The sequence below is a fragment of the Arvicola amphibius genome, chromosome 9, assembly GCF_903992535.2.
Source record: "Arvicola amphibius chromosome 9, mArvAmp1.2, whole genome shotgun sequence".
NCBI classification, from domain to species: Eukaryota; Metazoa; Chordata; class Mammalia; order Rodentia; family Cricetidae; genus Arvicola; species Arvicola amphibius.
The window spans coordinates 64,028,305-64,054,314 of NC_052055.2; the positions used below are offsets into that span (position 1 = coordinate 64,028,305).

A 26,010-nucleotide genomic window follows, 5' to 3' on the forward strand; every position below is an offset into this window, starting at 1 on the left:
AGGTTGTTTCCAGGTTCTGGCTATGACAAACAAAGCTGCTGTGAACATAGTTGAGCACATGTCCTTGTGGCACAATTGAGCATCCTTTGGGTATATACCCAAAAGTGGTATTACTGGGTCTTGAGGAAAGTTACTACCTAATTTTCTGAGAAATCACCACACTGACATTCAAAGGGGTTGTACCAGCTTGCATTCCCACCAGCAGGCAATGCAGAAGTGTTCCCTTTTCCCCACAATCTCTCCAGCATAAGTTGTCATCAGTGTTTTTGATCTTGGCCATTCTTACAGGTATAAGATGGAATCTCAGAGTTTTGATTTGCATTTCTCTGATGACTAAGGATGTTGAACATTTCCTTAAGTGTCTTTCAGCCATTTAGATTCCTCTGTTAAGAGTTCTCTGTTTAGGTCTGTATTCCTTTTTTTTATTGGATTATGTTTCCTTTTGGTGACCAATTTCTTGAGTTCTTTGTATATTTTGGAGATCAGACATCTGTCTGATGTGGGGTTAGTGAAGATCTTTTCCCATTCTGTAGGCTGTTGTTTTGTTTTGTTGACCATGTCCTTTGCTTTACAGAAGCTTTTCAGTTTTAGGGGGTCCCATTTATTAATTGTTTCTCTCAGTGTCTGTGCTACTGGTGTCATATTTAGGAAGTGGTCTCCTGTGCCAATGCGTTCAAGTGTACTTCCCACTTTCTCTTCTATAAGATTCAGTGTGGCTGAATTATATTATATTGAGGTGTTTGATCCATTTGGACTTGAGTTTTGTGCATGGTGATAGATATGGGTCTATTTTCATTTTTCTACATGTTGTTATCTAGTTATGCCAGCACCACTTGTTAAATATGCTTTCTTTTTTTTCTATTTGATATTTTTTGCTTCTTTATCAAAGATTAGGTGTTTGAAGATGTATGGATTGATATCCTGGTCTTCTATTTGGTTCCATTCGTCTTCCTGTCTGTTCTTATGCCAATACCAGGCTGTTTTCAGTACTGTAGCTCTGTAGTAGAGTTTGAAGTCAGGGATTGTGATGCCTCCAGAAGTTCTTTTATCATACAGGACTGTTTTGGCTATCCTGGGTTTTTTTGCTTTTCCAAAAAGTGTTCTTTCGAGGTCTTTGAAGAATTTTGCTGGGACTTTGATGGGCACTGCATTGAATCTGTAGATTGCTTTTGGTAAGATTGCCATTTTTACTATGTTAATTCTACCTATCTAAGAGCATGGGAGATCTTTCCACTTTCTGGTGTCTTCTTTAATTTCTTCCTTCAAAGATTTAAATTTCTTGTCATACAAGTCTTCCACTTGTTTGGTTCAAGTTACTCTGAGATATTTATGCTATTTGTGGAATTGTGATGGGTGTTGATTCTCTGATTTTTTTCCTCAGTCCTTTTATCATCTGTGTATAGGAGGGCTACTGATTCTTTTGAGTTAATCTTGTATCCTGCTACATTACTGAAAGTGTTTATGAGTTGTAGAAGGTCCTTGGTAGAATTTTTGGGATTGCTTATGTAAATTATGTAATCAGCAAACAGTGAGAGTTTGAGTTCTTCCTTTCTGATTTGTATTCCCTTGATCCCCTTTTGGTGTCTTATTGCTCTAACTAGGAACTCAAGAACTATATTAAATAAATATGGAGAGAGAAGACAATCTTGTCTTGTTCTTAATTTCAGTGGAATCACTGGGCGTTTTTCTCCATTTAGTTTGATGTTGGCTGTTGGCTTGCTGTATATTGCCTCTATTATGTTTAGGCATGTTCCTTATATCCCTGCTTGTAGTGAGGAGCTGTGGGCCACTTTCAGCCACCCAGCTCTCAGCCGCCTGGCTAGTTTATGCCCCGAAATAACATCACACAAATTGTATTCTTTTAAACACTGCCTTTCCCATTAGTTTCAACCTTTTACTCACACCTTGACTAACCCATATCTAATAATCTATGTAACACCACGAGTGGTATCTTACCGGGAAAGATTCAGCATGTCTGACCTGGTGGCTGGCTTCATTGCATCTGTCTCCCTGAGGAGAGGCATGGCGGTCTGCCCCAGAGAGGAGAGGCGGGGCAACTGTCTGAGCCATCTACCTCACTTCCTTTTTCCTCTTCTGTCTACTCCACCCACCTAAGGGCTGGCCAAGGCAGTTTCTTTATTAAAACAGAAGACCCTCCCACATCACCTGCTCTCTCCAAAACCTTTATCATCATGAAGGGATGTTGTATTTTGTCAAAAGCTTTTTTGGCACCTAATGAGATGATCATGTGTTTTTTTTTTTTTAGTTTATTTATATGGTGGATTAGTTTGACAGATTTTCATATATTGCACCCCTGCATCTCTGGGATGAAGCCGACTTGATCATGGTGAATGATGGTCTGATGTGTTCTTAGATTTGATTTGTCAGTAATTTATTTAGTATTTTTGCATCAGTGTTCATGAGTGAGATTGGTCTGTAATTCTTTCTTAGTGATGTCTTTCTGTGTTTTGGGTAGCAGGTAATTGTAGCCTCATAAAAAGAGTTTGGCAATGTTCCTTCTGTTTCTATTGTGTGGAATAATTTGAGGGGTATTAGTTCTTCTTTGAAAGTCTTGTAGAATTCTGAGCTGAAATCATCTGGTCCTGGGCTTTTTCTTGTTGGGATATTTTTGATGACTTTTTCTATTTCTTCAGCAGTTATAGGTCTGTTTAATTTGCTTATCTGGTCTTGATTTAATTTTGGTAAGTGATATTTATTCATAAAGTTGTCCATTTCCTTTAAGTTTTCCAATTTTGTTGGTTGTATAGGTTTTTGACATATGACCTGATGATTCTCTCTATTTCCTGCATCTCTGTTGTTATGTCCCCCTTTTCATTTCTGATTTTGTTAATTTGGATATTCTCTCTCTGTCTTTTCATTAGTTTGTGTATTTTGTTTAGGGCTGAGGTTGTGGCTAGGTTTGGTGAAATCTAGATTTGTCATGGAATATCTTGTTTTGTCCTTCTATGGTGATTGACAGTTTTGCTGGGTATAGTAGTTTGGGCTGGCATCTGTAGTTTCTTAATGTCTGCATAACGCTTAACCATGACCTTCTGGCTTTCATTGTCTCCAATGAGAAGTCAGGTGTAATTCTGATAGGTCTACCTTCATATGTTACTTGGCCATTTTCCGTTGCAGCTCTTAATATTCTTTTTTTACTCTGTATGTTTAGTGTTTTGATTATTATGTGGCAAGAGGACTTTTTTTTGATCTAGTGTATTTAGTGTTCTGTAAGCATATCTTCTTTAGATTGGGAAAGTTTTCTTCTATGATTTTGTTAAATATATTTTCTGTGCTTTTGAGTTGAACTTCTTCTTCTATACCTATTATTCTTAGATTTGGCCTTTTTATGGTGTCCCATATTTCCTGGATATTTTGTGTTAAGCTTTTGTTAGATTTAATGTTTTCTTTAACTGATGAGTCTATTTCCTCTATTGTATCTTCAGTGCTTGAGATTCTCTCTTCCATCCCTTGTGTTCTGCTGTTCATGCTTGCATTTGTGGTTTCTGATCATTTTCTCATGATTTCTGTTTCTATAATTTCCTCGGTTTGTGTTTTCTTTATTGCCTCTATTCAGTTTTCAAGTCCTGAATAGTTTCCTTCATATGTTTGATTTCTTTTTCTTGGGTTTCTTTAAGTGATTTGTTGATGTCTTCCATCTTTTGTTTGTCTTTTCCTCCATTTTTAAGGGAATTTCTCATTTCCTCTTTAAGAGTTTCAAACATTCTTTTGAAGTTATTTTTTTTGGTCATTTTCTTCTGCTTCATTCATATTTGGTTGTTCAGGTCTTGCTGTTGTAGGGTCTTTAGGTTTTACTGGTGTTGTGTTGCTCTTTGCGATGTTGCATGTATTCTTACCTTTTCAACTCATTTTTCCTCTAATAGGTGTAGTTGATGTTTGTCTGAGATTCTGTTGAATAATCTTCTAGGTGCCAGCGAATCCAAAGCTCAGATGGTTGTTCCCCATGGTACAGTCAGTGTCACAGTTCTAGTTACCCCGTTGTTTTCTCTGTGTTCATGGAGATAGCTTAGTGCTCTTGGGCTTTACTCTGCTCCCTTGGGGTTTGCTGTCTGAGGCCTACTTTATTCTAGGTTGCTAACCTTGTCCTGTTTCTGTAAATCCTGTGTCTGGGACCCCTACTGAAGAAGTCCCTGGGTTGGAGTTGGACCTGGAAAGGTTTCTGGCTCCTGTCTACTGCCTCAGAGGTCCCAGGCTCAGGCATGCCTGGAACCACCAAGGACCTGCTTATTCCCTCAGAGGTCCCAGACTTATGCTTGGACCCTCAGAGGTTCCAGGTTCCTGTCTATTCCCTTTGATGTCCCAGTTCAATGCCCAGACCCACAGAGGTCCTGTCTCAGGCCTACTTCCTCTGAGGACGCAGACTCATGCCTGACCCCACTGAGATCTCTGGTTCCTGCTTATTCCCTTGGAGGTTGCAGGTTCACTCATGCCCAGACTGGCAGAGGTCCTGGCTCAGGCCTAGTTCCTGGAGGTCCTAGACTCACACCCATACCCACCAGGGTCCTGACTTAGGTCTATTCCCTTGAAGGTCCCAGATTCATGTCTAGACTTTCAGTCATCTCTGGCTTTGGCACACTAGCTCAGTGGTTACTCCCCTGTACCTGTTCTGGTGAAGATCGCTGGCTCTTGATCTATTGCTGGCTCAGTCCTGACATGCCAGTGTCCCTGGACTGGGTTGGCTCCTGGGGCTGGATTTGCTCCTGGTTTCTGCTCCCGGTGGAGCTTGTTTGCTCTCTGTCCTAGGTAGCTGGTTCAGTCCCACTCCGGTTCCAGGGGAGATTGCTGACTCTGAGTCAGGTCGCTGGCTCAGTCCTGTTCTGTCAGTGTCCCAGGACTGGGTTGGCTTCTGGGACTGGATTTGCTCCTGGCTTTTGTTTCTGGTGGAGCTTGTCAATAGTTTTGTATTAGGTTTGGAACTCTCTTATTTAGACAGAAGGGGAAGGTGTTATGGGAACTCCTTCAGCCAATATCCTTGTATCTGCCCATTTTGGGCATGGTCTGAGGTATTATAAACACAGGCAAAAATTGTGCCCAGTACCTTTTTCTGCTGGATTTGGTTCCCAGCTTCCAGTGCACACAGAGGACTGCAAATCCCTATCCTTACTGTGAGTTTTATCCCCAAATAAATAGACCTTTGTTATACTCCATTCCAGGCTACTGTGGAACTCTTTACTATATTTACAACTGTCTCTATCATCATCATCATGCATATGTGCATGTGCATGATAGGCATGCCACTTTATATGGGCTCCCATGCTCTATTCCAGGTCTCCAGACTCGCATAAGTGCTTTAGTTTCTGATCCATCTAACTGGTCCATATAATTTTTAAAAGTTCTTATGAATAATGCTTTTGTTTCTGTTATTATTTTGAGACAGGGTAAATAACTTGTGATCCTCCTGCCTATACTTCCCGAGTGCTTGAATTACAGGTATGCACTACCCCACCGGCTTTGTGTGCTGCTGGAGGCCAACCAGGGCTTCTGCATGTTAGGCAAGTACTCTACCAACTAAGTTGTGTCCCCAGTCTATAAGTAGAATTTTTGTTTTGTTTTGTTTTGTGACAGGATTTTTCTGTGTAATAGCCCTAGCTGTCCTGAAACTAGCTCTTGTAGACCAGACTGGTCTTGAACTCACAGAAATCTGCTTATCTCTGCCTCCTGAGTGCTCTGATTAAAGGTATGTGTTACCACCACCTGGTATATGAATAGGATTTTTCATTCCTACTTTTTAATTATATATATTTGTATGTCTGTGTGTGGATATGTGCACATGAGTTCAGGTGTCCTATAAGGCCAGAGGAGTTATAAGTTTGAGCCACTCAATATGGGTTTTAAGAACCCAACTCAGGTCCTCTGGAAGATCAGTACATGCTCCTAATCACTGAGCCATCTCTCCAACCCCTCTTGGATTGCCTTTTTATGTAGTTCAGAACCACTTGTAGGGGTGGCACCACCCATAATAGACTTGGTTCTCCCACATCAATTATGAATTAAGAAAATACCCCCCCCCCCAGATTTGCTTGTAGGCCATTATGTCGGAGGTATTTTCTCAATTGAGTTTCTCTCTTCCCGATGAAAGTTGAAGATATACTCTGTTCTGTTAGATTAACACATAGGTATGCAAGGACCTGAGCTTGATCACCAGTAACTAAGAAAAAGACAGCTCGACATAGATAGTTATCCAGGGACCTCCAGTCAATCCTGATCCTGTTGCTGGATTATATCTGCTGTACTCAACTGTTTCTCCACTGCAAAACCTGGTTTTTACTGCCTCGGCTGTCTCATAGAAATCCTATAAGGGTTTAGGTTTAGAAAAAAACCTAAAAAGGAAGAAAAAAATGACAAAAAGGCAAGAAGGGTGGGAACTTGGAAGAGAGGGAGAGAGAAGAGAGGGAGGGAAGGAGATAGATCTTGCTATGATACCATCTTTTTACTTTTACATGCAGTACTTCAAGAGTCATTCTCTGTGTGCCTTTTTCTAGGTACTATGTCAAGGTACAGACTAACTAGAAAAAAATTAAGAGGTGATGGTTGAGAGATTGGATGCTTAAAAAAGGAATCCCACACTAGCTCAGAACTAAGAAATAGACATTTATTAAGGGGTAAAACTTACAAAAGCAGGATTCTCTGCTTGAATGATGGATGAAGATGAGATCCAAACCAAACTGAACAGCAAAGATGTTCAAATAGTATTAGTGTATGTTTTTTAAATAGAAAAAGTAGTCTCTAATACTTGTCTTGGTGTAATGGTAAACCCTTGTCATCCTAGCACTTAGGACGTCATTGATGCAGGAGGGCCAGGAATTCAAGGCCCTCTTCACCTACATAGCAAGGGAGAGATTAGCCTGGGCTGTACATGAGACCCCTTTTCAAACAAACAAAACCCCCAAACCAATGCTTCAAAATGTGTATCAATGGGTATAATGATTCATACATCCAAAAAGTACTGTTTCTGTTTGCTTCATTGAATCCCTGAAAGCAAAATAGGCCATTATTACTTCCATTGGAACCCTCTGTGAGAACCTTCCAGGGGTTTTCCAGATGTTTGTTTTGCTTTATTTTCCTTCCTTCCTTCCTTCCTTCCTTCCTTCCTTCCTTCCTTCCTTCCCTCCCTCCCTCCCTCCCTCCCTCCCTCCTTCCTTCCTTCCTTTTTTTCCTTTCTTTTTGAGACAGGCCCCCTTTCACTATGTAGCCTTGCCAGGCCTGGCACTTATTATGTAGACCAAATTGACTTAAAACTCTTAAAACTACATATGCTTCTTGCTCTGGAGTGCTGGGATTAAAGATGTGGAGCACCCCACTTGCACCCTCAGGATTTCCACTCTTGTCAGTTTGACCCTGAAATATGAACACAGTGTGCAGCATCTCTTTCAGAACACTTGAAGGCCGCAGTCATCATTGAGTTCAGCTAAGTGATCATCCTCAATTTAATTATTTTTTTGTGTGTGTTTTCAAGACAAGAGCTCTTACTTACTCTGGAGTCCAGCCTCAAACTCAAATTGATTATGTCTCTCTATTTCCCAAACACTAGGATTATAGATGTAAGCTACACTGATATCTATTCCATGAAAGAGACATACAATGTTTTTGTACATTAAAAATGAAACAAACATCTAAAAATCTTCAAGTAGTGTTTTATAGGACATTTTCCACTACTTGGGATTGAAATTGGGGCCTTGAAGTAGTAATGCAAGTGTTTTACCTCTGAGCTACACCCCTGGTATCTTTAATTTTTGTTAAGATAAGGTCTCACTGCATAGCCCAGACTGACTTGGACCTTCAGATTTCCTAACTCTGCCCAATGAATGCCGGGCTTGCTGGCATGTGCTGTCACAGTGGCTTTTATCATATTATTTTGAACATGATTTCTCTCTCTCTCTCTCTCTCCTCTCTCCTCCTCTCTCTCTCTCCTCTCTCTCTCTCTCTCTCTCTCTCTCTCTCTCTCTTTGTGTGTGTGTGTACATGTGTTCATCACATTGCTGGGGATTAGACCTGGGGTCTCATACAAGGTTGGCAGGTAGTCTATCATCCAGCTCTATCCCCAGCTTCTGACATTATTAGCTACTAGTTCACAGACTTCATTCAGTTCCTGTCAGAAAAGTCAAAACAGACTTTTGAGCTTAACATACTAATCTAGATTAACAGGCTGACAGGACATGGTGAAGAGGGAGTGGGGCTACATTTAAAAGATGATTAGGTAGTAGCCAGGCACTGCAACATTAGTCTTTAATAGCAGCATCTATGAGGCAGTGGTAGGAAGATCAGGAGTTTAAGGGCATCCTGTTGTAAGTAGAGCAGGCTGCATCCTGCCGCTCAGCTAGCTTAAACCCCGAAATAACCACATGGAAATTGTATTAATTAAATCACTACCTGGCCATTATATCTAAACTCTTCTTGGCTCTCACATCTTGCTTTAACCCATATCTAGTAATCTGTGTAGCACCACGAGGTTGTGGCTTACCGGGAAAGATTCTAACCTATGTCCATCTCAGGCCAGAGCTTCATGGCGTCTGCCTGACTCTGTCTGCTCTTCTTCCCAGCATCCAGTTCTGTCTTTCCCACCTACCTAAGTTTCTGACTTATCAAAAGGCCAAGTCAGTCTCTTTATTCAACCAATGAAAGCAACACATTCTACAGCAAGACCCTGTCTCAAACAAGAAATTTTTTTTAATAAAGTGTTTTGAGTAATCTGGGAATTTTGAATAATCCATTAGCTACCATTCTTGTTACAGTGTCAGGCAGAATAAGTGACAGAACCACTCAAGTTTTGAGAGGACATAGCTCCTTATGTTAGGGAAGGCATGGTGAAATTCATGGCAGCTGAGGCATGTAGCTGGCATGCCCCACATGTTCATGGACGAGGAAGTAGAGGGTAGAGTAGGGCTGGGCTTTAGTGCCCAGCAACCCACTTACCTGGTAGCCTACCCAAACTGTGCTCCTAGCAGGGTGATGACTCAAACATATGAACCTGTGAGAGATACTTTTAATTCAAACTGAGATGGAGAATATGCTTGTAGTCCTAGCGTTCAAGTGGCTGAGGGCAGACAATCTCAAGTGTTAGCTTAGCCTGGGAGATATGTCTATCAATCGAGGTCCTCTCTGGAAAAAAAACCAAGGGGAAGAGACTCAGCTTCATGATAGAGGGCATGCCTAGCATGCATAAGGTCCCACATTCAACCCCCAGCATTTGAAGACTAGTAAGTGAAACAAGACAGCCCATGGTATGCAGAATGAGGATTGGTTTGTGGGAAGAGGAATTTCTTCTCAATTCCATGAGTTTCTTGTTACTTATGGCTATGCTGAGAATGGAGATTCATATCAAAACAGATTGAATGTTTGTGCTCCAAGTTACAGCTGCCAAAATTTGTACATCAGTGCTGCTAATTTGTAATTCAAAATTGCTTGCATTCTCTTAAGAAGTTGGGAATATATGTAAGCCAAAATTGTCTAGAATCTCAGGAGTGAGAACTTAACTGGAGTTGAAGTATGGGGGAGGATAACTGGAATGGTTCTGGCAGAGTTCTGATCTTCAGAATTCTTAGGAATCTACAGCAAAAATGATACATAGACTCATTCTCTCCCCCTTTCTCCTCCCTCCCTTTCCTCTCCTCCCCTCTTCTTTCTTCTTCTCCTTCCCTCCCTTTCTCCCTTTCTCTCTTTTCCTCCCTTCTTCCTATCTCCCTCTCCACTCCTCTCTTTTAGGACAAGGTTTCATGTAGCCTAGGTTGGCCTCAAATTCACTATGTAGTTTAGCCTGGCCTTGAAGTCCTGATATTCCTCTACCTTCAAGTGCTAAGAATCTAGGCATGTGCCATTATGTCTAGCTCATCTTGTTTTTTGGTGATAAATATTTACTTATATTGGCTATGAGATCGCCAAGGTGTTCTCTGCAGCTTATGAAACTATCAGACTATACTTGTCATTTGATGTAGTTTCTATACACAACAAATAGATAGGAACCCTTAATATTGATCTTGTTGATTCTTTCTTCAGAGCTGTCTGCTAGTGGCATTGTGAATCCACCAAAAGCCTTCGAAGATGTGTTTAAAGAAGGACAAGAAGGACATGATTTGTACATTGTCTCTCACCATGATTATTTTGCAGGTAAGACTCAGTGTGAAGTGTGGCTGATGATAAGGGACCCTCAGATTTGTCAAGAAAAGGTCATAGCGTGTTTATGAAGTTAGACACCTGAGGGATGATGAGGATGATCAATAGGTGGTGATTTATTATTATTTGTAGCATCACAAATCTTGTTAGTTTGGAACATATAGACTAATGAATCAAGTTAATAAAATATAGAACTCGCTAAGCTGGTGTTACATGATTATAATCAAGATGCTGAAAGAGGATTGCAAGTGTGAGGTTAGCATAAAATAGTGAAGTTATATATTAAAAAAGAAGCAAACAAGCAATAAAAGAGCCAGGGATGGTGGCACAGGTCTTTAATCCTAGCACTTTGGAGGCAGAGGCAAGTAAATATCTGTGAGTTCCAGGCCAGCCTGTGCTGTATAGTGTATAGTGTATATATTATTTTCCTGTCTTGAAAATAAGTAAATAAATAAATAGAAAGAAAGGAAAAAATAAAGAGAAGAAATAGTGACTTACTCCTGTAATCTCAGCATTCAGGAGGCCAAGGTAGGACAACTGCCATAAGTTTGAGGACTCTGACCTATAGAGTGAATTCTAGATCATTCTTAGTTACAGTGAAATCTTGCCTCAAGACAGCAAGGACAACAATAAAAGAAATGAAGATATAAATATGTTATTAAAATGAAACATCAGTTGTAGTGATGGTTCATTAGGTAAGGAGTTTACCTTGCAAGTCTGGTGATCAGAGTTTATTCCCCAGGACCCACATAAAGCTTTTAAGAAAGCAGAGTATGGAAAGTTGTCCTCTGACCTCTACATGTGCACTGTGGTACATTCCCACATACACATGCACATACACAACAGTAATAAAGTGAAACACCAAATGAAAGGTTGTATGTTCTTATTTTAGTTAGTGGGTTTTAGCTTTAATGATTTCTTATTAGAATCTTAGCCCTACCCAGTTACCATATTTAAGGAAGAAACTGTGTGTTGCCCAGGATGGTCTTTAACTCCTAGATTTAAGTAATCCTTTCTTCTCAAACAGCCATCTAGCTGGGTCTGTGGGCATACAACACCAATCTTGGCCAAGTGTGCAGGTTTATGGATTGGATAGGTTAGGTTCACATCCTGTCTTAGAACTTGAGAATTTACATACCGGGTCATCAACTCTTCTTAGTTAATTAGTGGCATGGTAACCTTGTGAGAACTGAGTGCATACAAAAATTCTTGGCCTGGTACCTAGAATAATATTATCAGCTATTAAGTGTCCTTGTCTAATGGCATCACAGTACTAGAATAATTTTAAGGACCAATATATATTTGGCAGTTCTGTAAAATACAACTGATTTAAAAAATATGTAAATGCTAGTCTTATTAGAATAAAGAAGAGAACTAGACTCTGATTTGGGTCTTGAGAAAGCCCTGTCTGGAGTTTGCCATTCTCTCTCAGTTAATCTCTGCTGTTTCCTGTACTTCTTAATGTGTTACCAAGGCCTGATAATCTCTACCTGTGGCTCCAGCTGCTACTGTCCTTGCTCACTTGAACACAGCATCCTTCTCATGCTCTGACTCCTTTCCTTATCTGTCTCCATCTGCTTCCCTGACCTGCCTTTCTTTTTTCCTTTTTTCTTCCTGCCCTCCCATGTTTTTTATGAAAATCACATTTTGCCTCATTTACTCCCTAGCTGAAGATTGCCTTGATCTTCTGATTCTCCTGTCTCCAGCTCCCAAGTAATGGGCTTATAGGAAAGGGCCACTATGCCTGTTGTTGTGGGAATCTTTAATTTGGAACTGGCCATGATGACTTATGCAGGAGGATGCTAGGACTTCTAAGCTATCCTTGTACATAAGACTCTGTTTCAAAACAATGACCTACAACAAAACAGCAAAAACAGAAGATAGCCACCGCTAAATGTGTGTGTTTGTGTGTGTGTGTGTGTGTGTGTGTGTGTAAATTGGTGGATGTTTAAAAACTATTTATACCTGGGATAATCGGAGCTCACAGACTCTGGACCAATACCTAGGGAGCCTGCATGGTATTGACTTAGGCTTGTACATATGTGTGACAGTTGTGTGGCTTAGTATATTTGTGGGACTCCTAGTGCTGGGATTAAGGCTTATCCCTAATGCTTGAGCTGGCTTTTGGAAACCTGTTCTGTACCAAGTTGCCTTGCCCAGCCTTGATACAGAGGAAGGAGCTTAGTCCTATTTCAATTGATATGTTATGCTTTGTTGACACCCATGCGAGAAGTGGATGGGAGGGGAGCAGAAGGGAGGATGGGGGTGGGAGAGGAGAGAGGGGAAACTGCCATTAGGATGTAAACTAAATGAAAAAATTTAATTCATAAAAATAAAACTATTTAGAATAGGGCTGAATATATTGAGTAGGTCAAGTGCTTGCTGTACACATATAAAGAACTGTGTTTAAATCCTCAGAACTCACATAAAGCTGAGCAGAGGAATACATGTCTAGAACTTCAATCTAGAGGATTCGTGGAATATCACAGGCCACCTAGTCTGGCTATGCAGTGGTAGAAAATAGCAAGGAAACCCTGTTTCAGACAAAATAGAAGGTAAGAAACAACATGCAACCTAAGGTTGTCCTGTGACTTCCACATGCCTGCTATGTCACAGCACACCCCCATACATGAACACATGCACATATATATGAACACACATCATGCAATGCATCATACACATACATACATGCATTACATGTGTCATATGTACACATACACACATATGAGTATTAAAACTATACTAAGAACAACTGTAATGAACAATAACAAGTTCAAAATTGTCTTCATTTTGCTGATTTTTATGGAAAGTACATCAGTCTTTTGAAAGATACATAATTAAAGTTACCTTTTTTGGTGCTGAGGCTTAAACTCATTGTGAGAGTTTAGATATTAAAAATGAAGAAAAAGTAAATGTATTATATAGCTCAAGATAACCACAGCTGATAAACTGAGCATTTTTATAGCCCATATCCATTGAATACCTTTGAACTATGTAGGTTTGGGTAAATAGGATATGAAGCTTCATGGATTCTGATATACATTTAAAATTATTTATTTAAGGAATTGGAGAGTTGGATCAGTGGTTGAAAGTGTACTCTGCTCTTGCAGAGGGCCAGATTTTGGTTCACAGAACCCATATTGGGCAGTTCTTACCCACTTATAACTCAGGTTCCAATGGGATCCAACACTCCTTTCTGGCCTCCAGGTAACTGCCTTCATGTGCACTCACTCTCCTATAGATACATAATTAAAAATAATAAAAATAAGCTGTTCATGGTGGTACACACCTTTAATCCCTGCACTTGTGCAGCAGAAACAGGAGGATCTCTGTGAGTTGAAGGCCAGCCTGATTTACATAGTGATTTCCAGGAGAGCCAGAGATATATAGTAAGACCCTGTTTCAATAAATAAACATATAAAATGCAAAATAGTACATGTTCAAAATAGGGATATGTCCCAAAATAGGAACAATGTTCAAAGGCAATAAGATCTGTAACATCTTTAAAATCTTACCTTTTTCTTTTCTGTTTTGAGACAACAGTTTCTATGTGGTTCAGGCTGGTCCCAAAATCACTGTATAGCTGTCATTGAACTAGAAATGCTCTTGCTTCAGCCTCCCAATCAATGAGATTACAGGTATATGCCACCATGCCTGACATATGTATGTACTTTAGTGTAATATATATATGTACATAAATTTATATACTCCTGCTCGATTTATTTTGTATCATGGAACATTTTGTAATATTTTTCATATTAGTATGTACAGCACATATTCCACTATTCTGTATTGAAAATAAATTTCTTCCTACAACATATTGTGATCAACTCCCCTTTCAACCCCTCCACTGATCATCCCTGCCTCCCCATCCATTAAACTCCATGCCTTCTTTCTTTATCTTTAGAAAACAGGCAAATAAAAAACCAAAAAAAAACAGAATAAAAAGAAAAAGGAAAAATCAAAAGACACACACATTCACACATGCATAAAACAGAAAGTCATAAACCTTAATGTATAAACAAAAGACTCTAAGATTAAAAAATACCCAAGCAGACTAATATGAGACACAAAGTGTACAAAAATATCATTGAATTTATTTTGCTTCGCCGTCTTTTGCTGGGCCTGCCTTTAAGTGTAATTTATATACCCAGTGAGACTTCATTGGAGAAAGCTAATTGTTGTCAATTGGAGACAGCTTCTTGGTTATAAATGGGAACGTGTTTCTACTTTCACCTCTCAGCGCTGGGATCTTATTTGGCTTAACCCTGTATAGTCTTTGTGTATGCTGCCACAGCCTCTGTCAGTTCACTAGTCCCGCTGTGTCTAGAAGACACTGTTTCCTTGGTGTATTCCTTCCCCCTGACTCTTACAGTCTTTCAGCCTCCTCTTCTGCATAGATTGCTGATCCCTGAGTGGAAGGGTTTGATGAAGACATCCCATTTAGGCCTGAGTGTCCCCAAGTCTCACTCTGAACATTGTTCATTTGTGGGTCTCCATATTTGATCTCATCTACTGCAAGATGAAGCCTCTCTGATGATGGCTGAGTGAGAGACTGATCTATGAATATAGCATGATGTCAGTAGGAGCCATTTTGTTGTTAAATTTCTTTGGCCCAATCATAATATTTGATTTTCCCCTAGGCCCATGGCCAATCTTAGTTTCTTGGCAACTTTAGCAGTGTTAGGAGTGGGTTTCACAGAGTGGCTCTTAGATCCAATGGGACAGTGGTAGGCTACTCCCACAGCATTTGTCCCACTATTGCACAGTGGATTGTGCAGCAGGTCACCACTGTAGAGCTCAGGGTTTGAGCTCAGCTGATGTTTCCCATTGTCCTTTGGTACCATGCAGAGTACCTTCTAAGACCACGCCCACTAGTAAGTAGGGGCAAAGGCTCTAGGTAGTCACCATGTTCAGTGATTGTATATTTATTGTATTCAAAAATAGGGCTTTACCATCAGTTTGTGGAGAGCCAGTAGCCTTAGAACTTAGCTTGAGTTGTTTGGTGGTTTCCCTGGGGCTCTCTTGACCAACAATTCAATTAGATATTACCCATCCCTGACACTAGAGATTTCATTTGGTGACAAGAAAAGTCAATTGGGGCACTGTCTTCTCCATTATTTGGTGACACAATTTACATTTTTTCTTATGTGTGTTTACTTTAAGAAACTTCTATGGTATTAGGTGTAGAAAGAAGCAGCAGGGCTGTGTCCTGCCACCCGGCTAACTTTACCCCAAATAATTACACAGAAACTGTATTCTTTTAAACATGGCCTGGCCCATTATCTGTAGCCTCTTATTGGTTAATTCTCACATCTTCCTCTAACCCATATTTAGTAATCCGTGTAGCACCACGAGGTGTGGCTTACCAGGAGAGGTCTTAACCTGCTTCCATCTCGGAGAGGAGAAGCATGGCGACTCACTATGGCGACTGCCTGAAGCGTCTCCCCACTGCCTGCTACCCCTTTTCCCACAATTCTGTTCTGTCTACTCCGCCTACCTAATATTCTGTCTCTTAAAGGGCCAAGGCAGTATCTTTATTAAAAATGAAAGTAACACATAGACACTCCTCCATCATTTCCCCTTTTTCTGTTTAAACAAAAAAGGCTTTAACTTTAATATAGTAAAATTACATATAACAAAACAGTTATCATGCAAGAATTACACTTACAATATTTAAATCTATTTTATCTTTTATCATAACTAAGGAAAGCTATAACTATTGAACCATTCTTCAACTCCATCAAAGACTCCAGAAGGATATAAGACTACCTAAGTAAACAAGAAATATGCAACTTTCAAACTGTAGAAATGACAGAGACAACTCGCTGCCTGGACAGTCACCCAAAGTTCCTCTGCACCATAGGGGCATCCATCTTCAGCCTTCAGGCCCATAGTATTCAGCAGACATTTCCATGAAGCAGGAAATTCCAAAGACAGTTCAGTCACTTTCTGCTGTGTCCTGCAGAACGTCTCACAGACTCTTTCATGAATCAGGAACCCCGAAAGACCATCTCACCTTTAGGCAAGTTCAGCAGTCCTCTCTCTGCGGGTTCTTTGTGTCCAGTTTATGCAACAGTCCAGGCAAGAGCAGTTTCTTGCCCAAATGGCTATCAAACTCCATAAGGAGCCTCTTCGATGCCCATCTTCCTCTTGAAGTAGATTGGTGTTGCCAGAGCAGACGTGTCTCATTGTCATGAAAAACCCTAAGTTATTAAAACATTAAATGCCATGTTCTGTAGTCTTTGAAAGATATGAAGAATGCCTATCTGAAATATATCTATGTACATCTAGAAAATCTAACTAACATGACTACAAACTTGACTATTATTAATAATTATCCATTAACAACCTATATTTCCTAATTATACATTACATTCTTAAATGAACTACACAATCACAATACCTTAATCAAGAGCAGAAATACATATACATATAACAAAATTGACCTTAAAATCTATACCAATGCAAATTATTCATATCTATATCATCTCCCCCTTTAAATGTAAAAGAACATTTATAAACAATATTTGGGAATATGGGCGCAGTTATTTCTCTCCAAACTGCTTCCTGCTGAGTGGGGGCGCTGTTATTTAGGTCTTTTATGGTATAACCTGTCTGCTAGGTTCATCTCAGTCGGCAGTTGAGTGGAGTAATTTTTTGAGGGTGTTCACAGCAACCTTTCAGGAGGGCGTGGTCTATCATACCATATTGGGATAGAAGCAATCCACAGAGTCTCGTCCTCTGTGAAAACAAAAGAAGAAACTCTTTTCCAAAGCATCATGTTCTTAGATCCAAATCCTGAAGTCATACCGTTAAGATGTCCATTCTGGTCTAGCCTGGCAGCCCATATAATGAAATGTCTCTCTGTATTTAGCTCCTTTACAGTCAAAAATTTCAAAGAAAACACAATAAAATACATAATCCAGACTCTCTGTGAATTTTCCATTTTTACGTGGCTTATTTTTACTCTATCACTTTACTTTATTCTGTCTCTTTAAAGACTTTACCCTTTTTTTAGGCATTAACTTTATTTTTTATATTTTCTTCTTCTCTCTCTCTCAAGCCTACATACATTCATCCAAAATTGTGACTCATTTAAAAGTCTTTTATGTCTGAATCTGTCCTATTGTGAATCTGTGATTTTTTTTACTGTCGAGAAACATGTTTGATTTGCGCCTTTACATAGCTAAGCACTTGAGACTCTAAGCTGTGACATTCCTAGGTAAAAAACAGGTACTGTGGGCTTGCCACGCCCAGTCCAACATGGCTGAGCCGCTTGTGAGTCTGAATTGGTTGCACCTCTGAGCTGCAGAGCCGCTGTGCTGTTCTAGATGTTGGCTCCACCTCTCTCCAATTTCAAAATGGAGGATGTACCATTTTCTCCTAGCTCTGGGGCCTCCAGGTAGGAGCCACACTCAGCACTTTAATTCTGAAACTGAGTGTGCGGCACAGAAACTCTTTTCATCCAAGTTACAACCAAATCTGACACGCAGAGCACCACGCAGCCTGGAAACATCTCTCTGTATGGCGGCAGAAATCTGCCATGTTCTCCCACTCACCTAAGCCTGATTCTGCCATCTGCCCAGGTGCAGGCAGGGAGCAGGGAGCCATCGGCCAGGTCTCAGAGCACTCTCCTTCTGATCCCAAGCGGGAACACAAATATCCAGGCCCATAAAAGCCACTGAAATGCTTTATAGCCAGAGTTTGCACTGGCAGCACAGCACCAGGAAGCCGCGTTTTAAAATGACGCAGCTTTTTCTCTGCCTCTATTGCCCGAAACAGGAAATCTCTCTACGGCATGTCCAGGCAAACAGCAAAAAGCTGTGTTAAACTCTCTCTCTCCTTTATTTAAAGCCAACTCAGGTTTCTAAGTGGATTTAGTCACCACGTTGGAGCGCCAATCTGTAGAAAGAAGTGGCAGGGCTGTGTCCCGCCACCCGGCTAACTTTACCCCAAATAATTACACAGAAACTGTATTCTTTTAAACACGGCCTGGCCCATTATCAATAGCCTCTTATTGGTTAATTCTCACATCTTCCTTTAACCCATATTTAGTAATCTGTGTAGCACCACGAGGTATGGCTTACCAGGAGAGATCTTAACCTGCTTCCATCTCGGAGAGGAGAAGCATGACAACTCACTATGGCGACTGCCTGAAGCATCTCCCCACTGCCTGCTACCCCTTTTCCCACAATTCTGTTCTGATTAACAGCACCCCCATTCAGCAGGAAGCAGTTTGGAGAGAAATAACTGTGCCCATATTCCCAAATATTGTTTATAAATGTTCTTTTACATTTAAAGGGGGAATGATATAGATATGAATAATTTGCATTGGTATAGATTTTAAGGTCAATTTTGTTATATGTATATGTATTTCTGCTCTTGATTAAGGTATTGTGATTGTGTAGTTCATTTAAGAATGTAATGTATAGTTAGGAAATATAGGTTGTTAATGGATAATCATCGATAATAGTCAAGCTTGTAGTCATGTTAGTTAGATTTTCTAGATATATAGAGATATGTTTAAGTTAAATAGGCATTCTTCTTATCTTTCAAAGACTACAGAATATCGCATTAAATGTTTTAATAATGTAGGACTATTCATGACAATGAGACATGTCTGCTCCTGGCAGTACCAATCTACTTCAAGAAGATGATGGGCATCGAAGAGGATCCTTATGGAGTTTGATAGCCATTTGGGCAAGAAACTGCTCTTGCCTGGACTATTGCATAAACTGGACACAGAGAACCCTTAAAGAGAGGACTGCTGAACTTGCCTAAAGGTGAGATGATCTTTCGGGGTTCCTGATTCATGAAAGAGTCTGCAAGACATTCTGCAGGACACAGCAGATAGTGACTGAATTGCCTTCGAAATTTCCTGCTGCATAGAAATGTCTGCTGGATACTTATGGGCCTGTAGGCCGAAGATAGATGCCCCAACAATACAAAAGAACTTTGGGTGACTGTCCAGGCAGCGAGATGTCTCTGTGATTTCTAGAGTTTGGAAATAGCATATTTCTTATTTACTTAGGTAATATTGTGTCTTTCTGGAGTCTTTGATGGAGCTGAAGAATAGATAGTTATAGTTTTTTTCCTTTGTTATGATAACAGATAAAGTAGATACAAATATTGTAACTGTAATTTTTGCATGATAACTGTTTTGTTATATGTAATTTTACTATGTTAAAGTTAAAGCCTTTCCTTTTTGTTTAAACAGAAAAAGGGGAAATGATGGAGGCGGGTCTTCTATCAATCTGTTGATTTCATTGGTTAATTAATAAAGAAAACTGCTTGGCCTAATAAGTTAGAAAATAGGTGGGTGGAGTAGACAGAACAGGAATAAGGAAGTGAGGTAGATGGCTCAGACAATTGCCCTGCCTCTGCAACCAGATGCGATGAAGCTCCAGCACAAGATGGACGTATGCTAGAAGCTTCCCGGTAAGACACCGCTCATGGTGTTACATATATTATTAGATATGGGTCAGTCAAGATGGGAATAAGAGGCTGAAAATAATGGGCCAGGCAGTGTTTAAAAGAATACAATTTGTGTGTTGTTATTTTCGGTAAAGCTAGCTGGGTGGCCAGGAGCCAGGCAGCGGGAAGCTGGCCCACAGCTCATCACTACAATTAGGTTTCCATATGATCCCTCAAATGGTCCTTAGTTTCAGTTTTTCTTCTCTTACCCCCCCTTTCCTCACTGTCTCCATTTAATTCTCCCATTCAGATCACCCCTTGCCCATGCCTAACTAAATATTCTATTTCCCCTTCCTTGATTCTTCCCTTCCCCCAATCCCTTAGTCTGTAACTAACCTCCGTGATTATATGGATAGTAACCAATTATTGAGGACTTAATAGCTAGCATCCATAAATAAGTAAATACATAGTATGTTTGTTTATTGGGATTAGTGTTATCTCACTCAGGATGATTTTTTTTCTAGTTTCAGCCATCTATTTGAGAATTTCATGATTTCATTTTTAACAGCAGAGTAATATTCCATTGTGCAAATGCATCATATTTTCTTTATTCATTCATCCAATGATGGACATCTAGGCTGTTTAAAATTTCTGGCTATTCTCTAGAAACTACAGGGAAACCCTGTCTTGAAAAACCAAAAAAAAAAAAAAATTCTGGCTATTATGAATAGAGCAGCAGTGAAAAAGGATGAATGAGTGTCTTTGTAGTAGGATACAGAGTCCTTTGTATATATGCCCTGCAGTTGTATAGCTAGATCACCACACTGATTTCCATAGTGGCTGTACAAGTTTACACTCCCATCAGCAATGGATGAGTGCTCCCTTTTTCCCCTATCATTACCTACACTGTATAAATGACTACCCAGCACAAAACTGTCATTTGCTTTAATTATTCATTGCCATTCTGACTGGTGTAAGATGGAATCTCAAAGCAGTTTTGATTTGTATTTCCTTGATGGCTGAGGATGTTGAACATTTCTTTGTCAACTACTTGTGTTTTATCTTTCATAAACTCCATGCTTACTTCTGTAGTTCAATTTTTAATTGGGTTATTTGTTTTCTTGATGCCCCGTTTTTCAATTCTTTATCTATTTGAGGTATTGACTTAAGTCTGTTGTTGTAATTAGTAAAGAAATTTTTCCATTGTGTAGACTGCCACTTTGTCTGAGTGATGGTATCCTCGCCATACAGAAGATTTCTGGTTTCATGAGGTCCTATACATTAATTGTTGTTCTTAGTGCCCATGTGATCAGTGTTATGTTCAGAAAGTCTTTTCCTGTTCAGAAAATCTTTTCCTGCGCCAAGAACTTTAAGATTATTTCTCACTTTGTCTTCTATCAGAACAGGATATCTGGCCTTCTGTTCAGACCCTCAATTCATTTGAGTTCAGCTGTATACAGGGTGAGAAATATAATTCTATTTGAATTTTTTGATGTGCAACAATCCAATTTGACCAGCATCATTTTCTGAAGATGCTGTCTTTCTTTTTTTCCATGTATGTCTCTGGTCTCTTTATCAAATATCAGGTTTCCAGAAATATGTGGACTTATATCTGGGTCTTGGATTCAATTTTATTGACCAAAGTGTCTGTTTTTATGCCAATGCCATGCTGATTATCATTACTATAGCTTTATAGTACAACTTGAAATTGGGGGCTGGTGATACGGCTAGCAGTTCTTCTTATTATTTAGGGTTGTTTTTAGCTGTCTTTCTTTCTTTCTTTCTTTCTTTCTTTCTTTCTTTCTTTCTTTCTTTCTTTTCTTTTCTTTTCCTTTCTTTCTTTTTCTTTTTTTTTTTGGTGTGTGTTCCCATATGAATCTGAGAGTTGCCCTTTCAAGATCTGTGAAGAATTGTGTTGGAATTTTGATGGTGATTGCATTGAATTTGTAGATGGCTTTTGGTAAGATGGCTATTTCTCTATATTCCTCCTACCTTTACCTATTTATGAGCATGGGAGATCTTTTCCCTCTTCAGATACATTCTTTAATCTCTTTCCTTAATGTCTTAAAAAGTTTTTTATATGTGTCATTGCAGTTACATAATACTATCTCTCTATATGTAACACACACATATCTTTATAAATATATATGTATAGTGTGTGCATGTGTGTGAGAAAAAGGTATTGTTTTCCTTAATTCTTTCTCAATCTGTCATTGGTATATAGAAAGGCTGCTGAAATTTTTGTATAACTTTGTATCTTACTACTTTGCTGGAAGTGTTTATCAGTTGTGGTCCTGATGGAGATTTTAGAGTTTTTATATATACTATATCACTTGAAAATACTGCTACTTCCCATTTCTTCTAACTTTTCCAGATTTTGGAGTCTAAGTCGGTGTCACTTATGACAACTCTTGTTTTGTTTTTTTTTGTCATGAACTAAATTTAACTTATTATTACTTTTGCTTGGAGTACTGAGGATTGTACCTAGTGCCTCAGCATTTTAGGCAAGTGCTCCATTACCAAGGTGCTCTTCTCTTTTACCATTTTATTAATTTTTATGTTCTTTTTCTTTTGGTTTGTTTGTCTAGGGACCCATCAATCTTGTTGACTTTTACAAGTAATTAATATTTGGTTTGGTTAATTCTATATATTCTTTTCATCAGCATTTCATTAATTTTGTTATTTCTTGATGGATTTTATTTTTTGGGGGGCTAGTTGCCTTTTTTTAAACTTTCCTCTAGAATGTTGAACTGTATTTTTTGACTCTGAATTCTCTTTTCTTTTGATACAAAGTCTTGTTCTGGAGCCCTGGCTGGCCTACTTGCTGTGTAGACTTGGCCTCTGTGTTCCAAGTGCTGGACTGCATCATACCATCCAGTCATGATTTTTTTAAATATAATCTTTGTGGCTACAGATTTACTTCTTAAGACAGCTATATCTCAGAGATTCTGGTAGTCTATTCTGTTATGTTAATTTGATTCTAGGAATCTAAAATTTTGCTCCCTAGTTTTTTCAATGAATCACTGATCATTTAAAAGCATATTGTTTGGTCTCCAAGTATTTGTGTCATATCTGAGATTAGTCTTTTGTTGATTTCTAATTTCATATAACTGTGGTCTGGTATGAAGAAGGGAATTATTTCAATATTTTTGTATTTGTTAAAGCTTGGTTTGGGGTCTAAATTGTGACCAACTTTAGAAGTAGCTCCATGTATCAGAGAAGAATGTCTATTCTCTATCTCTTTGAGGTAATATTTTTTTCTGTGGGGATGTTGCTAAATCCATTTGACTGTTACTTTTAGACAAGGTCTTACTATGTGGCTCAGGTTGGTTTCATACACACATTCTCCTTGGCCTCCTGAGTACTGTGATTTACAGGCTTGAAACTTCACTTTCCTTATACCTCTCCCTTAGCCAGTAGTACATATCTCGTTTTGTTGAGAAAGGTCTTGCTGTCAGGCTAGACATAAACCTATGATAATCCTTCTGCCATTGCCTCCTGATGATGCGATTGCAGTAGCACCATTATACTTTGCTTTTGTGTCTGTTTATCTATCAATTCCATACTGTTTTGATTGCTACTGCTTTTTTGTAATATAATTTTGTTCCATTTTTATTATACGCTGTTGCTGGGAATTGACAAGTAGGCTTTGCCCTTTCAAAGCACAAGCTCTAATATCAGGCTACTCTTCCAGCCTTTGCCATACACATAATTACATTTATATATTTATAGAGATAGGGTCTTATGTATCCCATGATGCTTTCAACTTGCCATGCACCCAAAGATGATCTTAAAATCCTGATCCTGGGGCTGGGAAGGTGGCTCATCAATTAAGAGTCTGTATTGCTCTTTAGAGGACCCAGGTTCCATTCGTAGCACCCCATGATGACTCACAGCTATCTGTAACTTCAGTCCAGTGAGCTGATGGTTCTGATTTCTTTCATGGACACCTGCACATACAACACTTCATACACATAATTAAAATATATTAATATATTATTAATTAATTAATTAATTTAATATATTAATATATATTAAATTCCTGATCCTTGGGCTGGAGAGATGGCTCAGCCATTAAGAATGTCTGCTGCTCTTCCAGAGGACCTGAGCTTGGTTCTCAGCATCTACATCAGATGGACCACAATTGCCAGGAGATCCAATGTACTTTTCCGGAGTACAAAGGTATTCAAACACATGTGGCAGATGCACAGATACATAGAAATGCACATAAATAAAAATAAGAATGTTTTAAAATGTTCTGATTCTTCTGCCTCAATCTAAGTACTAGGTTATTAAGATTGGGCACTTGGATTATACCAGAGAGATGCCAGGAGACAAGAAGTTGGACATACAGGACAGAACAGAGGTAACTGAGCCACACAACAGAATGCAGATTAATAGAAACAGGCTAATTTGAGTTGATGACAAGCATAAGCTAAAAGGTAAAACTTTCATAATAATAAGTCTCTGTGTCAACATTTGGGGGCTGTCCACCAAGAAAACTTGCTACAAATAAATGCAAACAAAATTTTTTAAAAAAGAGATAGAGTCTCACTATATTGTTTAGGAAAGTTCCAAACTCCTGTTTTTTTTCTTTCTTTTTTGTTTTTTGTTTTGTTTTGTTTTGTTTTTACGAGACAAGGGTTCTCTGTAGCTTTGGAGCCTGTTCTGGAACTACCTCTTGTAGACCAGGCTGGCCTCGAACTCACAGAAATTCTCCTGCCTCTGCCTCTGGAGTGCTAGGATCCCAGATTAAACTCCTGTTTTCAAGGGATCTTCCTGCTTCAGTCTCCCAAGAAAGTGGATTTATAGTATCACTACAATGTCCAGCTCAAGAAATATCTTTTTTTTGGTTTTTTTTTTATTTTAAAATTTCCATCTCCTCCCCTCCTCCTCCCCCTTCCCTCCCCTGCCCTGCACCCATACCCCCACTCCCTCCCTCTCTAGGCCAAGGAGCCATCGGGGTTCCCTACTCTATTTTAAGTCCAAGGACCTCCCAAATCCCCCCAGGTCCAGGAAGGTGATCAACCAAGCTGACAAGGCTCCCACAGAGCCCGTCCATGCAGAAGAATCAAAGCCCAGCATCATTGTCCTTGGCTTCTCAGTCAGCCTCCACCATAGGCAACATTCAGAGAGTCCGGTTTGGTCACATGTTCCATCAGTCCCATTCCAACTGGAGTTGGTGATCTCCCATTAGTTCTGTCCCACCGTCTCCATTGGTGAACGCACCCCTCACGGTCCTGACTTTCTTTCTCATGTTCTCCCTCCTTCTGCTCCTCATCAGGACCTTGGGAGCTCAGTCCGGTGCTCCAATGTGGAGCTCGGTCATTTTCTTCATCCATTGCCAGGTGGAGGTTCTATGGTGATATGCAAGAAATTCATCAGTATGGCTATAGGAACTAGCCTTTTCGGGCTCCCTCTCCTCAGCTGCCCAAGGAACTAGCTGGGGGCATCTCCCTGGAAACCCAGGAACCCCTCTAGAGTCAAGTCTCTTGACAACCCTCAGATGGCTCCCTTAATTAAGATATATGCTTCCTTGCTCCCATATCCACCCTTCCTATATCCCAACCAGCCCATTCCTCTGAGCTCCCCCCATTCTCCCCTTCATGCTTTTCTCTCCCCATCTTCCCTTGGCCCCATGTCGCCCCACCCTCAAGATCCCAATTTATGCCCGGCGATCGTGTCTACTTCCAATATCCAGGCGGATTACTACATGTTTTTATTTGGGTTCACCTTCTTATTATCTTCTCAAGGATCCTGAATTATAGGCTCGATGTCCTTTAATTATGGCTAGAAACCGATTATGAGTGAGTACATCCCATGTTCATCTTTTTGGGTCTGGGTTACCTCACTCAGAATAGTGTTTTCTATTTCCATCCATTTGCATGCAAAATTCAAGATGTCATTGTTTTTTATTGCTGAGTAGTATTCCAACATGTATATATTCCACAGTTTCTTCATCCATTCTTCCTCTGAAGGGCATCTAGGTTGTTTCCAGGATCTGGCTATTACAAATAATGCTGCTATGAACATAGTTGAGCAAATGCTTTTGTAGTATGATTGGGCATCTCTTGGGTAAATTCCCAAGAGTGGAATTGCTGGGTCCTGGGGTAGGTTGATCCCAAATTTCCTGAGAAACTGCCACACTGCTTTCCTAAGTGGTTGCACAAGTGGGCATTTCCACCAGCAATGGATGAGTGTACCCGTTACCCCACAACCTCTCCAGCAAAGGTTATCATTGGTGTTTTTGATTTTAGCCAATCTGACAGGTGTAAGATGGTATCTCAAAGTTGTTTTGATTTGCATTTCCCTGATAGCTAAGGAGGTTGAGCATGCCCTTAAATGTCTTTTGGCCATTTGAACTTCTTCTGTTGAGAATTCTCTGTTCAGTACAGCGCCCCATTTTTTAATTGGGTTCATTAGCATTTTAAAGTCTAGTCTCTTGAGTTCCTTATATATTTT

General features: G+C 39.7%; 1 protein-coding gene across 1 annotated transcript in view; it reads left to right on the plus strand.

The window, feature by feature from the left end:
* Efhb (EF-hand domain family member B) overlaps nt 1–26,010 on the plus strand; it is a 78,618-nt gene that overhangs the window by 19,089 nt on the left and 33,519 nt on the right. The window contains exons 5-6 of the mRNA XM_042055749.1: nt 10,015–10,125; nt 13,194–13,338. Of these exons, the coding sequence (XP_041911683.1) occupies nt 10,015–10,125; nt 13,194–13,338 (256 nt within the window). The remainder of the gene's footprint in view (nt 1–10,014; nt 10,126–13,193; nt 13,339–26,010) is intronic.